Source organism: Pipistrellus hanaki, assembly GCF_964339955.1.
Source record: "Pipistrellus hanaki genome assembly, chromosome: 17".
Classification (NCBI taxonomy): Eukaryota; Metazoa; Chordata; class Mammalia; order Chiroptera; family Vespertilionidae; genus Pipistrellus; species Pipistrellus hanaki.
The window spans coordinates 40,867,047-40,883,836 of NC_140519.1; the positions used below are offsets into that span (position 1 = coordinate 40,867,047).

The window sequence follows — 16,790 nt, forward strand, 5'->3', positions numbered from 1 at the left end:
GTCCTCTTGCTGTGAAAGTATCAGACATCACACGTAACACAGTCATCTTTGCCACTGCCAGGGCTTTGTCCTGAGACCTTTAGGAATCTCATTGCTTTGAAAGTCGTCTTTGCTGTACATACTCTCATTCCACATTTTCAAACTCAGCGGGAGTTGTAGGCCTCACTTGATGGTGGTGGTTAACAGGGCATTGTTCGCAGGAAGTGAGCAGGGAAGCTACAGGCAGAGGCCAGGACTCAGCCCTGGGCCCGGCTCCCTCACGCCAGCCCAGGACCTTCCATGATTCCAGTTCACACCTGGACAAATGTTATTGCTTTTTGATGTTAGATATTAGGGAATTGCTCTAAAGTCATACATATTATTTTATTTTTTAAATATATTTTAATTGATTTTTTAGAGAGGAAGGAAGAGAGAGAGTTAGAAACATCGATGAGAGAGAAACATCGATCAGCTGCCTCCTACACAACCCCCATTGGGGATGTGCCCGCAACCAAAGGCACATGCCCCTGACCGGAATTGAACGTGGGACCTTTCAGTCCGCAGGCCAACGCTCTATCCACTGAGCCAAGCTGGTTTCGGCTAAAGTCATACATGTTAAATTGATGAATACCGAGATCTATTTTTTCTCCCCATCCTTTTATTTTAAACACTTTAACCTCTTATATGTATTTTTCACTATACCATTTTAAAATAAATTGCAGGTTATATAACATTTCAGGTATAAATATTTCTTGTAATAAATAAGGACATTTTTTATAAGACATGCCATTATCTACCTAGGAAATTAATAATTTCCTTATATCCTTTAATAGCCAGTTTATACTCAAATTTTCCCTACTTGTGCTAAAATTACTTTTAAGTGTTTTGCTTTTATGGTTTCTTGTTTATTTACTCCCCCCCCCCCCCGAATAAAATTAAAGCCATCACTCACAGCTTTTAATAGTTATATCTCTATGATATTTTTTAAAATCTGGAACAATTTACTCAACCTTGTCAGTTTGTTTTATTTTCATTATATTAGCTATTTTAAGAGATTAGGCCAATTCTCTTGAATGAAATCCCATGTTCTGGGTTGTCTGACTTTTTTTTTTAATTGTCATTTATCTTTTTACCCTATCTTCTGTAATTTTGAAAACTAGAAGTTGGTTCCAAAGATCTGATAAGAAGCAGTCTGTGTATTTTTGTTCTGGAGAACTCCATAGGTGATATCATGTAGGTTGTATCAGGAAGCACTTATGATTGTTCTGCTGTTAGTGCTGCTCAGTTTGACCACTTGATTACAGTGGCGATAGCCAGGTCTCCCAGTGTTCATGTGTGTTTTCCTTGAACAAGCAGAACTAATTCGTGGAAAGATTTTTTTGTGTGGCTCGTATGAATAGTTAGTGATGTTAGCATTCATCAGTGTGCCTTATTTGAACTATTCACTCCATTGGAGGTTACAGATTGGTAATTTTAAAATGTATTCCTTTTACATTTCATATATAGTTGATTTCAGAGAGGAAGGAAGAAGGAGAGAGAGATAGTAACACAAATGGTGAGAGAGAATCATTGATCAGCTGCCTCCTGCATGCCCCCTACTGAGAACTAAGCCTGCAACTGGGCATGGAACCGTGACCTCCTGGATAAAAGGTCGATGCTCAACCATTGAGCCACACCAGCCGGGCTCCTTTTACATTTCTTAACTAACATTCCTCTGTAAAGAAGAGTTTTCTCCCATCAACGGCAGATACTTTGTATCATCTTAAGTTAATATCAGTACAACATGTTTATTATCAATTATTTAAAATATCAGTACATGTTTATTATCAATTATTTAAAATATCAATTTAAAGTACAACATGTTTATTACTATTTAAAATATCAACTGAGCTGGAAATGAGTCATGACTGTTATTTTATGTATACTTTTTAAAGCATTTTGATATACGTCAAAGGTGAAAGTGGAGAACAGATAAAATTTAAAGCAGTGTTTCCAATGGTGAACCAATATTATGAGAGGTTTGGTGAAAGGAATTTCATCAAGTCACCGGCAATATCGGCAAATAATGTGTTGATCTAAAATGAAATTATTATCAGGCACCAAAAGAGCTTATTGAATCCCCAGAAGGCTAATGAGACGCATGGTCCATGCCGATGATAGTTAGACCTGACAAGGAGTCAAGGATTACAGGTCATTTGGACTGTCACCCGGTTGTCCCAGCTTTGGTGGTCTCCCAACGCCAGCATGCAAGGCCCTTTGTCACATGACCCACCCCCACCTTTCCTCCTCCTGCCTTCTTGCTGCTTCTTCGGTCCCTGTCTGCCCATTTCGCAAGCTCAGCTCCAATCCCACACGCTCCCTGAGGACACTCCTTCCTCCCCAACCTCTCAGAGAGCACTTCCCACCTCTCCCCTCTCCCCTCTCCCCTCTCCCCTCTCCCCTCTGTGGCACTTGGCTCTGTCTCAGATTCGATCTTCTCATTGACTTCTCTACGTAAACCTCACATCCAAGCTGACCCACACTGCTGAAGATCCTCGAGGACATGACTTACCCAGGACCACATATTAAAAAAGCTCTTTTTACCGGACATTTCTGGGTTTCTGTATTCCTTTGGGAATCTCTCTCAAAGTTACCAGCAGACGGGGACTCTTAGCACACAAGGCCCTCTTCCTAGGGTAGCGTTCCTTGCCTTCTGACATCCATCATCCTGCACAGCGCAGGGTTCCGTGTTCCTATCAGTCCAACATGTTCATTTCAATTCTTTAAAATACCGAGCTAAGGCTGGCATGGAGTCTTCCCCACCACCTGCTCTCTGGAAAGCACAGGAAGGCCTGGTTCTCTTACTGTGCCTGAGAGCGAGGAAAAAGAGAGAGACGGGTGTAAGTCAATGTTGCATTTAGATATTACAATAAAAACGAAGCTCATTATACTTCCCTCAGGTTGAAACTCTGTTTCTTTCGTTCCCAGTTTGAACACTGTTTTAAATGGAAATAAAACAATGGCGTTTTGTGCATTGAAGATGTTTAGAAAATGTTCATCCCACTCAGCCAGGCGTTGAGTGAAACCCCTTTTCTCCCTGTTTCCTGAGTGAGAGCCTCGGTGTTGGCGGCTCTCCTCCTCCGAGGACCTCGGGGCGCTGGCCCAGCCGTCACCCCTCTCCTTCTCTGTCTGTGCAGAGGCCGGCGGCAAGAAGCTGCGGAGCACGGTGCAGAGGAGCACGGAGACGGGCCTGGCCGTGGAGATGCGGAACTGGATGACGCGCCAGGCGAGCCGGGAGTCCACGGACGGCAGCATGAACAGCTACAGCTCCGAGGGCAAGTGAGTGAGGCCGGCGGCCACGGGCACAGCCCTCCGGGCCGCTCCCTCCGCTGTCACCAACACCGCCCCCCAACACACACACACACTCCGCAGGGCCGTCTGGGTGTGCACTGGTTGGCTGTGGAGAGAGCGTGGCTCACTGCCACGGGCAGACCTGGCTTTTTATATCAGGGACCTAGGTCTGGGGATAAAATGTTGGACTTCCATGGCAAGATGCTAACCGGGGACTCTCACAGTGCATGCAATTAAACACCTGCCCTCGCTTGACACAATACACCTAAATGCACAAAAAGAGTAAGCACTCATGCCACTCCTGTGTGAACAGTGCTAGCTAGCTTTAAAAAAAAAAAAAAAAACTTTGCTCTGAGGGTCATGACTGCAAAGGAAAGAACTCTGCTGCCTGCCTAGTACCCGTGAATATACGGATATTTGAGGGAGGAGCATTCTGTGCTGAAGGGGTGCTGGGGCTTGGGAGGCGTCAGCACTGAGTAAGGGCAGAGGTGGTAACAGACTGGGAAGTGAGATAGGTGAGCAGGGGTGGACCGTTTGTGGGGTCTGTACATGTCATTGTGAGGACTTTGCTTTTATTCTGAGGGATGAGAAGTCCGTGGAGGGTTCTGAGCAGACATCACTCTGACGTCCGCCATCGCTCTGCCTGCTGTGGGGGTGGCGAGCACAGGTGGCAACAGGGAGGTCCCTCAGAAGCTGGAAGATGAGGGCTTGGGCCCGAGTGGTAGCTTCCTGGGGTCAGATTCCAGATGGATTCTGATGATAGAGCCAGTAATATTGATGCAGGCGATGTGACATGAGAAAAAGAGAGAGTATTAGTTTGCGAGGGCTGCCATAACACAATACCACAGACTGGGTGGCTTAAACAACAGAAATATATTTTCTCATCGTTCTGGAGGCTGGAAATCCAAGGTCAAGGGTGTCAGCAGGGTTGATTTTTCCTGAGGCCCCTCTCCTTGCCTCGCTGTTGGCTTCCTCCTCACTGCGTCCTCACGTGGTCTCTCTGTGGGTGCATGTCCGTGCTGTCTCTCCCTCTCCTTAGAAAGACACCAATCATATTAGATTAAGGCCCCACCCTTAGGACCTCACTTAACCCTCATTAGCTCTTTCAAGGCCCTGTCTCCCAATAGTCATACTGGGGATTGAGGCTCCAGTACATGAATTGCCCAGAGGGAGGGGGAGGGGGAAACACGGTTCAATCTGTACCAAAGAGGACAGACATCTCCGAGATTAATGGAAAGGGTAAAGTTGAGGGTTAAGATGGGAACCCTCTGAAGGGAACAGAGTTTTGTTTGCTTGGGGTTTGGGACAAGTTCTTTATTTCATTGTCTATTAGACATCCAAGCAGATAGGTTGACTAAGCGGTCAGAATACAGGTCTGCGGCCCAAGGGTGAGTCCCAAGCTGGGGGTGCCATTCTAGGCAGTGTCAGCATCGATGGTGTTTAACACCACCAGACTGGACGAGATTACCGTGGGAACAAGGACGTGGAAATGAGAAGTCAAAGGATCAAGCTCCCGATATTTAGGCAGAACTAGCAAAGGAGACTGTGGTAAAGTGGCCAAAAAAGTAAAACCCGGACTAGAGAGTCTGGGAGACAAAGTGGGAAACGGGTTTCAAGGAAGAAACGGGCACCCATTGTGTCAACTGACACTAAGTTAGATAGTACTAATTAATACAGAGTGTTAGCAGTTCAGTATACCTCTGTGGCTACTAGGTAACTTTATCAGAGAAATTTTGGCGGAGTGGGGAAGCTAGAGCAAGGAAGAGAGCAAGGAAAAACGTGGTAGAGTTTCAAGGGAGAGTGAGAGGAAAGACATCGAAGACAGCACACTGAGACAACTCTTTGGAGAAGTTTCCGGAGAGAAATGGGGTGGTGGCTGGAGAGGGAAGTGGGGTTAGTGGAGGGACCTTTTTTTAAGGTGGAAGAAATAACGGTATGTTTGTGTGCTGGTAGGAGTGATAGGAAAAAAGTTTTATCTATAAAATGGGTTTAATAATGGAATCAATCTCCTAGGGCAGCTAAGATGACCGGGTATGATAATGCCAGTCACGGAGTAAGTGTTCACTATGTCCTGAGCGCTGCTATTAATAGAAACCATAGTCCATGTCCTCCAGACAAGGGAGAGAGAGACACGTGCGCAGAAGCCTGCAGTGCAGTGTGACCGGTGCTCCTGGGTCACAGGGGCCGTTAGAGAATGAGGAGGGAGCACCATGGGGTCCAATCAGGGCAAGTGGCTAACCAGCCTGCCCACAGCTCCAGTTGGAAACCTGGCTGCCTGTTGGAAACCGAGCTTGAGGGCTTAATCCCATGTGTTACTCTGCTTTCAGTCTGATCTTCCCCGGTGTCCGCTTGGCCTCCGACAGCCAGTTCAGCGATTTTCTGGATGGCCTTGGCCCTGCCCAGTTAGTGGGGCGCCAGACCCTGGCTACACCTGCAATGGGTAAGAATGTCTGTTGCGTGATTCTGTCCTGTGGTTGTTCTTTTAGATTGTGGGGAATAGCATTCTTTCCTTTCCTAGGATTTTTAAAAATATATACTTTCTTGATTTTTTTTTTTTTTTTTTACAGAGAGGAAGGGAGAGGGATAGAGAGTTAGAAACATCGATAAGAGAGAAACATGGATGAGCTGCCTCTTGCACAACCCCTACTGGGGATGTGCCCGCAACCAAGGTACATGCCCCTGACCGGAATCGAACCTGGGACCCTTGAGTCTGCAGGCTGATGCTCTATCTACTGAGCCAAACCGGTTAGGGCTCGCAGCAGGAATAAGTATTTTATATTTTAGCAATTTAAAAGCATCTTCAACTAATCCCCCCCCCATTTCATTTATATGCTTTTAATATATTTTATTGATTTTTCATAGGAAGAGAGAGGGACAGAGAGCTAGAAACATCGATGAGAGAGAATCATCAATCAGCTGCCTCCTGCACACCCCCCCAATGGGGATGTGCCCGCAACCCAGGTACATGCCCTTGACCAGAATCGAACCTGGGACCCTTCAGTCCGCAGGCCGACACTCTATCCACTGAGCCAAACCGGTTTCGGCTATTTCTATGGTTTTTTAAAGTGAGATGCTCTTCATAAAATGTGAAATCTATGTGAATTTAGGAAAGTAAGTGGGAAATGCTGAAACGATGTTAAGCCAAGGCCTTTGCGTGGCGTTTTTCTTACCTGCATCTGTATGGTGAGTTCTGTCTGTCTCTCCCTCCCCTGCGACCAGGTGACATCCAGGTGGGGATGATGGACAAAAAGGGACAGTTGGAGGTGGAGATCATCCGGGCCCGTGGCCTTGTCGTCAAACCAGGTTCCAAGACACTGCCAGGTAAGAGCAGAAGAGACGCTTCTGTTACTGCTCACCATCCACATTGTTTTTTATTAACTAACACATGTCAGTTATCTGCAGCGGTTTGCGTGTGTGTTCTGAGTGAGCACCGGTGAGGGTGGCCTGGTAGGGGTGATGGACGCCGTTAGATACGTATGTATGTATGTAGTACATATGTATGGATGTAGTACGTATGTATGTATGTAGTACGTATGTATGGATGTAGTAGAAACTGCTGCAAAATGGAAGCTACCACACAGACAGCTCGCTTTGTTCTGCATGTCCATTAGTGGTTCTTTTTCTCATTCGCTGGCGTTTTGTGTTGTTCGTCGATTTGTCTGGAGCTTCGAAATTTTTCCTCGGGAATCCTTGAGGCTCTGGAATTACAATAGAATAAAAACAGATAGCATAAGCCTGTGTATGCAGGACATTCTCATGATAAGACTTACTTCCTGTAGTGTCTAAGAATGTCTTAGGGAACGAGGCATCTGATACATTTTCACGATGCCACATATTTCGTGCTGAAGGCGTGCGTGTACCGGGTTGCATGTAGCATGGGCAGTGCCTCAGACCCCTGCACGGGGCAGGCAGGTGTGTCCGGATCTGATGTGCAGAACAGCTACTGAGGAATATGAAACGAGGTTTCTCACCTCAGCCCCTCCGCTGGCTGGTTGTGATTTTGAATCTCTTAACTTTGCCAGCCCTGCAGAAATTCTCAGTGACAATGTATATGACCTGTTCGGCCTTGCGGTGGTGATTGAGGCAGGTGTATCTATACCAGTCTGGAGCTAGCCGGCCCTCTGCCTTGAAAAGAATAAGGCCATTTCTACATGCATGAAAATGCTTTCAGGAAGGGTCTGTCAGATACATCCCAAGCTACGGAATTCAGAATTCCTTTCCTCCTCCCAGCTCATTGGACACACGATGCAAAACCTCAGCCTGGTCGTGTGCCCGCACCACCATGAATAAACAAACCCTTGGTGTTTCTTAAACAGATTTACTCTCCAAATAAAAACCCCTTTGAGTGATAAGTGATTTATGGGCATGGGTGAATAAAACAATATAGATTAACGCATGTTTGATTAGATTGAAATGTTGACAAATGAAAGATGGAGACATCTCCCTTGAATACCGTGAGGGACTAGACGCATTTGACCTTTAGTTACTGCACATCTGTGTGACCTGTTGATGGCAAGTCAGGCATCAGGGGCTGTGGTCACTGCCTGAAACTGCCCGAATGGCCTACGGCTACCGTCTGTCTCCCTGATGATTGTGACCTCGTGTGGAAAGGCGGGTGGGTGGCTGTGGGTGGCCAGCTCCTCTGACAAGGTTAACCCGTTGCAGAGGTCACCCACGAGTCGGGTATTCCGTAACCACGGCGCATCCCCTGACTCTCCTCCTCCGTCTCTTCTTTCCCAAGCACCATACGTCAAGGTGTACCTCCTGGACAACGGAGTCTGCGTGGCCAAGAAGAAGACCAAAGTGGCCCGGAAAACGCTGGAGCCCCTCTACCAGCAGCTGCTGTCCTTCGAGGAAAGCCCCCAGGGAAAGGTCTTACAGGTGCTTGCTGAGTTGTTTATCCCTCTCCTGAGAGCGCGCTCTCGCGGAGTCAGTCTTTGTCACTGGCATCCTTCCCTGTCCCTCGCCGCGGACACGCTTGGGAAACTTCAAAGCAGGGGCCCGTGCTGTCAAAGCTGCAGGCACTGTTGTTTCCTTTAAAGTAAGGTGACCAGACGTCCCGCTTTGGGCAGGACAGTCCCGATTTTTAACAATCTGTCCAGCAGCGTTTTTAAAAAAGTCCAGATTTTCCAAAATTTTCCTGCAGGACAAATTGTTGAAAATCGGGACTGTCCCGCCAAAAGCGGGACGTCTGGTCAGCTTACGTTAAAGGGAAGTACAGACTAGCCAACCCCACCACTGAATGTGATACATCTCCCTGGACCACGGATGGTCTTCACACTTCATACCGTTTTCCTAACGCACCTTCGGATTCTAGTAGCGAAAGACAACAACCCCAGGAGTCAATACGACGGTTTAACGTGATGTCTGATGCCAGCACGTTAGCCGAATGTGTTTTAGTTCACAAGTGTTTGCCTGCACGACCGTACCAACATGGTTCTCATTTTTATCTTGCCAACAGATCATCGTGTGGGGGGACTACGGCCGCATGGATCACAAGTCTTTCATGGGCGTGGCCCAGATTCTTCTAGACGAACTGGAGCTGTCCAACATGGTGATCGGATGGTTCAAACTCTTCCCCACATCCTCCCTCGTAGACCCGACCTTGGCCCCTCTGACGAGAAGAGCGTCCCAGTCATCTCTGGAGAGTTCAACGGGACCTTCTTACTCTCGTTCATAGCAGCTGTCAAACTGTTGTCCTAGCAACCAGCGTTCCAAAAAAAAATAAAGAAAAAAAACCACAGGTCGCTAACCCTGGTAACACTGCATGCTTAATGTTGTGTCTTCTGAGCCCGTTTCTAGGGACACACAAGCGATCCTGTGTTCTCAGAGGAAGTCGCACACATTGTGCCTACAGAAGGCCCTCCGGTGAGAGAGCAGTGCTGGGAAGAGCTGTCAGGGATGGAGTTCCGGTGACACTCAGATTTCGGTCCGATCTGAAGCCATGGATGGATCTCAGAGAAGCAGTCCGTCTCACGCAAGCAACAGCCCTTTTCAATGGCACCTTTCTGTTTTTACCGTTCCTTTCTCTTCGTTTCTCTGACCCCCAAGCCCTGCTATGCCACAGAGATGCAGCGAGCGATACAGCCACTGAGCCATGTGATCAGCCAAGGAGTGTGAAGTCTAGAAAATACCAGGTGAAAAGCAGGAGACCCGAGCAGTGGTCCGAGGCAGAGCATCAGCAGCCCTCACGCCAAGATGCGTTGCTCTGTGGCTACACCGTACTGAATGACACTAGAGAAACCCTTCTGCATGAACACAGATTAGCTGAATTACTTACGTTATTTTCTTGGGGCTGCAACTTGCAAAAAAAAAAAAAAAACACAAAAAAACACAACAACAAAAAAATAAAACTCAGCCATTTTCAACAATTTATATTCTTTTTAAAAATAAATTTCACTAGTGCATGGTTTTAAAAAAGGGGCAAGAATGCAACAGGGTGATACAAAGACACACCATGTTTATTATTTAATCCTAGTCTGTGTTTTGGCAGACATGACAAAAGAAAATACTTTCTAGAAGTTACTTAAAATTCTCTTTGTGACGAATGAATGAATATTCCGTTTATTTTCCACATTAACTACACAAATCTGATGAAGTTCGAAATGTGCAAATTGTTCACCTTTCTCCTCACCCCTCTTTTAATCTTTTATTTTCTTTCTCCCTGCCAGAAAGAAAATAAATTATTTAATTATTCTAAAAAATTATCAGTTTTTGACCTGATACTCTCTTGTACCCAGGTTTGATTCAGAGCCGTAGATGCTTCTGAATGTATGAATTTTTTCAAGGGGAAAAAAATGTAAGAGCTTTCTGTATTTCAAGCATGTTGGAAAGGATTTTGGAACATGGCTTAGGAGTGCACTAAAGTAAGTCGGCATGTGTTCGGTAAAGAAGATACGTGAACTTTTGCAATCTGTTGTCCAGTGAGTGCATGGTCATTTTACTTTCGCCTTCCAGGTTTAGTTTACAGGAAGGTTCTGAAATCGTGTGGCCATTGTCATGTCCAACAAATTTGTTTTTACACCAGCATTAGTCATTCAGGGGTTAAAGCATTCTTTCTAGAAGGTCTCGGGTTTCGCTTTCTCACTGATTAAAGCGATTTCTTTAGCCAGTTTCCATTTACTATGTGAATGGAAACGCTGCTAAAACTTTGGGGCTCTGGAACGCAGGGCTGTTTATTTATTTATATATTTATTTTCTGTAGTAAAATTCAATTTTTCACGAATTGTATTTCTAAATAAATAGAGCAAACATGAATTTGCAACAACTAACTTTAAAGCTCCAATTTTTAGATGATTCAAAGGAAATTAGTCTGCCTATTCACAGTTCACCAAAAGTCAGACCCCTGCCTTTGGTCTTACAGACGGTGGTCATTGCCATTGGGTGGTGCTACCAGGTCAGATTTCTCTTAAAGGCACCTTGGGTAGTGGAGAAGTCGCCTGTTAATGTAATAAACCACCCTGACTTCCTGTTTCTTTATGGACACTCTGTACACACATTCTTATAGGTTGATTTAATTTCTTGCAATGACTATTGAAATCCACATCCATAGAATTTCTTTAAACTAAAGCCATGCACCAAAAAAAATTTTTTTTCTTTTTAAACTCAGTGGTGACATTTAAAACTATGCTTGCTATGGTGCAAAAGTTAAAATGAGTATCACTGAAAATGCCTTCTCTTTACGTGGTGCAATATGAAATACACCGAGACTGTGTCTTGGCGTTCTGAGATCTGTGATGGCCCCGGGTGAAGTCGTTCAGAGAACGGGTGGAGATTTACTGAGGTAACCTAGACACGCGTGTACCAGCAACAATTGGTTTCATAGACCTACAGTGTCTATCCTCTCCCTTAGGATTAAACGTTTACCATTTCCCCGATACTAAGACGCGGTCACATAATCTTTTGTGTATATACCTATATAAATTCTTTCTAATTTTAATAAGAAGGACGTGACTGTACGGAATATTTGTACATAACTCGTCATTGTGCAGTATTTATTTAAAAGTTGGTGTATTTTTTTCTTTTTTTAATTTTCACATGTCTGCACCTCGACTTGTGGTTTAGTCATGTAAATAGCACTATCCCGGTGACCATTGCTGCCCTGTACATAGTATGTTTTAAAAACTAAAGGGAATTCCAGTTGGAAAATTAAAAAATAAATAAAAAAGGGCAGATTAGTCCTGTAAAGAACACCAACTAATGTAAATCAAACTCATTCTGGTGATGGTATTTAACACTTTAAATAAAACATTTTTCTTTACAGACTTTGTATGCATGGCTTTTGTGTGGGTTCTCTTCTCCTGACACCCCAGCCCCACCCCAAACCGGCTGCAGCTCATTCCTGGGACCCCTGTGGCTTAGAGACAGTTAAAGGGTCTTTCCTACCTCTCCCTGCCAGGCAGACGGCTGGTCTGAGCAGAGGGCTCTCCGTAGAGCGGTTCTTCAGAGTGCCCAAGGATTTCTGCTCACATCATTGAAAGCTGTTAATTAAAAAAAATAAAAATAAAATAAAAAAGGTTCATGGTTGTTGCTCCGGATCGGGGGCTTTCTGATTCACTGCCTCTGCAGCTCGCAGGCTGTGTGAGTGGAATGGGTGGGGTTTCTGAGTCAGGGTGGCCTCCACGGGTCGCAGAGTTACAGAGAGTGCCCCGCAGGCTCTGCGGTTCTCGGGTGACAATGGTGAGGGTGACCATTGGCTCGACAGTCTGTGTTTCCACTGATGTGTCTGTCCAGCTTTGTGGGGTGGGGTGCGTTCTCAGTCCAGGGTAACCTGACGTATGACGACCTGTCCAGAGACTGACTTCTATCGTGTGAGCATGAATGATGAGAGACTCTCTCCATGTGTCGCCAGGACAATTGTAGGAACCCGGGCAGAGTTCCATGAGGGCCCTTCCTGGTTCTGAATTTTTTTTTTTGTTAATAATAATATTTTAGGATTTTTTTTCCATTCTTTTTTTTTCCACAGAGAGGAAGGGAGAGAGATATAGAAACATCGATGAAAGAGAACTATCAATCTGCTGCCTCCTGCACACCCCCCACTGGTCATGCCCTTGACGGGAATCGAACCCGGGACCCTTAAGTCCGTAGGCTGACACTGTATCCATCGAGCCAAACGGGTTTCTGCCTGGTTCCGAATTTAAGAGCTGGTTTGATTAGTTAGAAATCAGCTGAAATCTAAACCTAGTTCACTCTTGAAAATAGTCAATCCTTCCATTTCCAAGGACTCATTTCCAACCCAGTCCCCCATACCAATCCCACATTGTTTCATTGCTCAACAAACACCTCCTGCTCTCTGCTGGACAAACACCTATGTCTCTGCTGTTCCTACACTATTATAACAATCCCCTTGCCTGATAAGCCATCTCTTGAGAGCCTCTCTGCTTTCTCAACGCCATCCATGTTAGTCCCTTCCTGCAACTCCCTGCTCAGCACTGAGCTCTTAGCAGGTCATGACAAAGCCTAATGCTATGGCTGCCACGCCTCCATTTCCCCGGACTCCGCATGCCCAGGCTTCACAGCCACAGGAGGGCATGCTGGCCACTCTGAGGGGCTGTGAAAGAACTGGTTAAAAATCGCCAACGCCTGGACTGACCCACTACTGTGTACCTATGTCTTGTTCTTCACGTATTTGTCTCTACTCTCAACCCATGATGCCCTCAGCATCCTGTGGGAACTCATGGACTGAATAAACCAGCTCACGCGCACACCTTTGCTTTGTGAAATGTGTATTGAAAAGCAGCAATGTAAGAGGAAATTAAGAACAACTAACTGTGCCACTCAAATTCTCCATGCGGCTTGACTCAAATAAATCTCTCCTGCATTTCGTTCTCTCTGGGAAATGAGCCTACATTAGATACTCTTCTATCATTAAATCAAAACTTTGGCTATCATGGAGGCTCTATCAAGGAAGAGACCTTATCTTTTTTTCTTCCCCTTCTGTATCCTCAGCGCCAAGAACAATGCTTGGACACATAGGCGCTCAGTAAATATCTGCCCAACTAATGACTATCTAGTCCCTGCTATTTTTGTGAGGGTGTTCTAGGCATTATAGTGAACAGATCAAGCATATCCCTGATTTCATGGGGCTTTGATTCTACTAAAGAAGGCATACATTGCGTTAAAAAAAAAAAAAAAAAAAAAAAGGTATTGAAAGGAGTTAGCTTGACAAGCAGGCAGATAGGACAGGTCCAGTGGAAAACAAAGGCAGGTGAAACATGGGCAGGCAGACACGGCAGTCTGAGCAAGCCTCATTGCAGGAACCAACCATGCAGAAATAATAGAATGTTTTTGGACTCAGAGCAGAAGGCATGTGAAACCAGGGAGGATCTGCAACAATGAGGTGAACTGAGGCACAGGAACAGGGAAAGTTCAGGTCCGTTGCTGGGCAAGAACAATTGAGGGACTCAATCAGGTGGCAACACAGGTAGAAACAGAGCAAGCTTTTAGCAAATCTATACCCCTAGACTACAAGGCTTTAGTGGGAAACCCACTCTTTGGGAACCTTCCCCATGCAGGGAGTCTGTCTGCTTGTAATAAATTTTCTATGCTTTTGTTTAAATCTTCTAGTCCACAGTGCTCATTCTTTGGCATTGAGAGACACAAGGCATGACCCCGGGGGGGGGGGGGGGGGGGGGTTTGGAGGGGAACACGACTTGGCTCACCCTTCCAGTTATCAGTACAACATGATAGCTTTCCAAAAGAGAGGCTCCCAGAATGCTATGGGAGCATACAATAGGTGTTTTAACCAAGTCAAGAGGATCAAGGATATTAAAAAAAATGGACAAGAGTTAAATAGAATGAAGGGATACCAATGGGAGATGGGAGTGAGGTAAAGAATATCCCAGTCAGAGAGAACAGCAAGTAAGACATTTGAAAGAAGGGATCTATGACTACCACTCTTATTACTGTAAAGAGTGTCTAAAGCAATAGTGAGTTCATTAGAAGCGTGAATGAATGAATGTGTAAATACAAATTTCTGCAACCTGGGCTATTTCTAAATCATTGAGAATTTCATTGAGAAGCTAGTTTTAATTTAAACTTGATGTGAGGCCTATTTGTAAAGGGCTAATCTATATAATTATATCTTAAGTGACTCCCAAAATGCCATTCAGTCCCTAATTCCATTCGATTGTTAGGACATTGAACACAGGGACCATGGCCTGTAGTACCTAGCTCAGTGCTGAGCATGGGATAGGTGCCAAACACTTAGCCTTCACAGTGAGCATCCCCTTCAGATAGTGAAAGAAAGATTACTATTGTCAACATGGAGACTCCTGAACCCTACAGTGTATGTCCCTAGTTTGCATACGGTTGAGTCAAAAAGGCTTTCAACTTGTGGTGTTCTCAATGCTTTTTGAGTACCAGCCTTCCGTCGTTTTCCTTTGGGGCAGAGACCATTTTATTTAATATGCATCCTTTTCTGACCCACCCATACATAGTGCTCCCATGAGACTTGCCATTGTCTAACTAGTCCCATCCTCCTGGCAGCAACTGATGGTGAGGAGGCTGCAGGCTCTCAAACTGGGTCAACCTGTACCCTTGTCTTGTGAAGATTGATTTGTTTTGCCTTGATACCAAAGATATCATCTCTAGTGGCAGAAGCTATTAAAAGGGGGGGCGGGGGGGGAGGAGACAGGAACTCCCAGTGGCTATGCTTTCTGATATCTGATGGAAGTTGGATTAAGATAAAAGAGAGTCAACAAGGCCAAGTACAAATAAGAACTGGAGAGACCTTTAGGTTTCATGGTCCTGGGTCCATTGTGACAGGATCAGCTGCATCCTTGCTCTTCCAAGAGAGACCATGCATTCCAGCTGTAGTTAGTTGGGTTCTTGCTACTTGAAGTGATGAATCCCAGTTAATACATTTGGCCAAGGACAGACCTTAAAAGAGTTTCTGAGGCTACCTAGGACAATCACATAACGTCAAGAGAAACCCTAGGAGGTGGCCATCTAACCTCTACTTGGCAAGTGGTTGGAGAAATAGACTCTGGGATATAGCCCGTTCTATAGTCTCTAAAAGTTAGACGCCTCCTAAGGCCTAGCTTAACTCTTCCTTCCCGAATCGTACACTTCCAGGGACCAGCACTACCTTCTAGAACTGTATAACGTAGGGCTGGTCCAGGGCTGATCACGCTTCCACATAAGAGTCCTCCAAATATTGTCAGTTAGCTTATTTCCGCCAACTTTTTTTTTTTTAATATATATTTTTTTTATTTATTTATTTTCAGAGAGAAAGGGAGAGGGATAGAGAGTTAGAAGCATTGATTAGAGAGAAACATGAATCAGCTGCCTCTTGCATACCTCCTGCTGGGAATGTGTCCACAACGAAGGTATATATATGCCCTTGACCAGAATCAAACCTGGGACTCTTCAGTCCACAGGCAGATGCTCTACCAGGGGTCTTCAAACTACGGCCCGCGGGCCACATGCAGCCCCCGGGGGAGTCTGATCCTGCCCGCCAGGTTTTTTGGGCAGTGAGTGCAGCTGAGGTGTTACAGTAGGGATTAGTAGTTCATATAGTCCGGCCCTCCAGCTCTCTGAGGGACCGTGATCTGGCCCCCACTTTAAAAAGTTTGAGGACCCCTGCGTCTACACCCTAAGCCAAACCGATTAGGGCATCTCCCAACTCTTAGAAAGCAGCATAGCAAATTGGCTGAAAGTGTCTGTTCTAGACAAGAAAGTCTGAGTGGAAATATATGCTCATAACCTTGAGGAATCCATTTATCCTGTTTTGTCAACTATAAAATGGGAAAGCAGGAAAACAATGCTACCAACCTCAGCTTAAGAGGATGAGATGAGATAACATAGATAATGGACTATTCTAGACATATAAAAATACTCAATAAATATTAGCTAGTGCTGTGGTGGTAAGTAAAGTAATATTACTTCCCACTACTATTTATTCCTCTCTTTCCCCGGCACTTCTAAGCCCTTCAACCATTTGTCACTGAATTAGAAACCTTGCTTCTCTGTACAGTCTCTCCAGAAATAAGCAAACGACTCCAGCTGGATGCTGGCCCAAGAAGGATACTATGGCCTCTACTTCTGCTACAAGCACAACCCATAATTCTGCCTTGTTCTGTAACCACCTCACCTAGTTCCTTCAGACCGGGCTGGGGGTTGACCAGATCTCCTGGACCCTTCTTCCCTGGACAGCTGCCTCGTTCTGTCCTTATGGAATTTTGCTTTTAGCCAAGCACAGATATAAAAGTGAATTGTTTTTTCCAAACATTCCAGCCTGCCAAAATCATTACAACTGTCCTAACGCTAGCATTAACTCTGAATAATTAAGACACATCAACTATATTAGCTTTCCCTTCCAGCTCTGTGTCCCCAGCAAATCTGCTAAAGCTACTTTCTCCCTTCATACCTATCTCTAGTGAGATATGGACCAAACCAGGCTCAAGATCCAAGCTTTGTAACCTTCTACGGGTGCTGTTAATTAATAGCCATAGTAGTTCTTGTCATGTAATACATTATAC

General features: G+C 45.2%; 1 protein-coding gene across 50 annotated transcripts in view; it reads left to right on the forward strand.

Annotated features, from left to right (window-relative positions):
- RIMS2 (regulating synaptic membrane exocytosis 2) overlaps window positions 1-11,569 on the forward strand; it is a gene marked incomplete at its 5' end in the record, with an annotated part of 298,413 nt that extends 286,844 nt beyond the window's left edge. For all 50 annotated transcript variants that reach the window (XM_084864496.1, XM_084864498.1, XM_084864512.1 and 47 more), the window contains 5 exons: window positions 3,156-3,297; window positions 5,637-5,749; window positions 6,529-6,630; window positions 8,051-8,190; window positions 8,771-11,569. In XM_084864496.1, coding sequence (XP_084720622.1) covers window positions 3,156-3,297; window positions 5,637-5,749; window positions 6,529-6,630; window positions 8,051-8,190; window positions 8,771-8,989 — 716 coding nt within the window. In that variant the 3' untranslated portion in view covers window positions 8,990-11,569. The remainder of the gene's footprint in view (window positions 1-3,155; window positions 3,298-5,636; window positions 5,750-6,528; window positions 6,631-8,050; window positions 8,191-8,770) is intronic.
- Window positions 11,570-16,790: the final 5,221 nt, after the last annotated feature.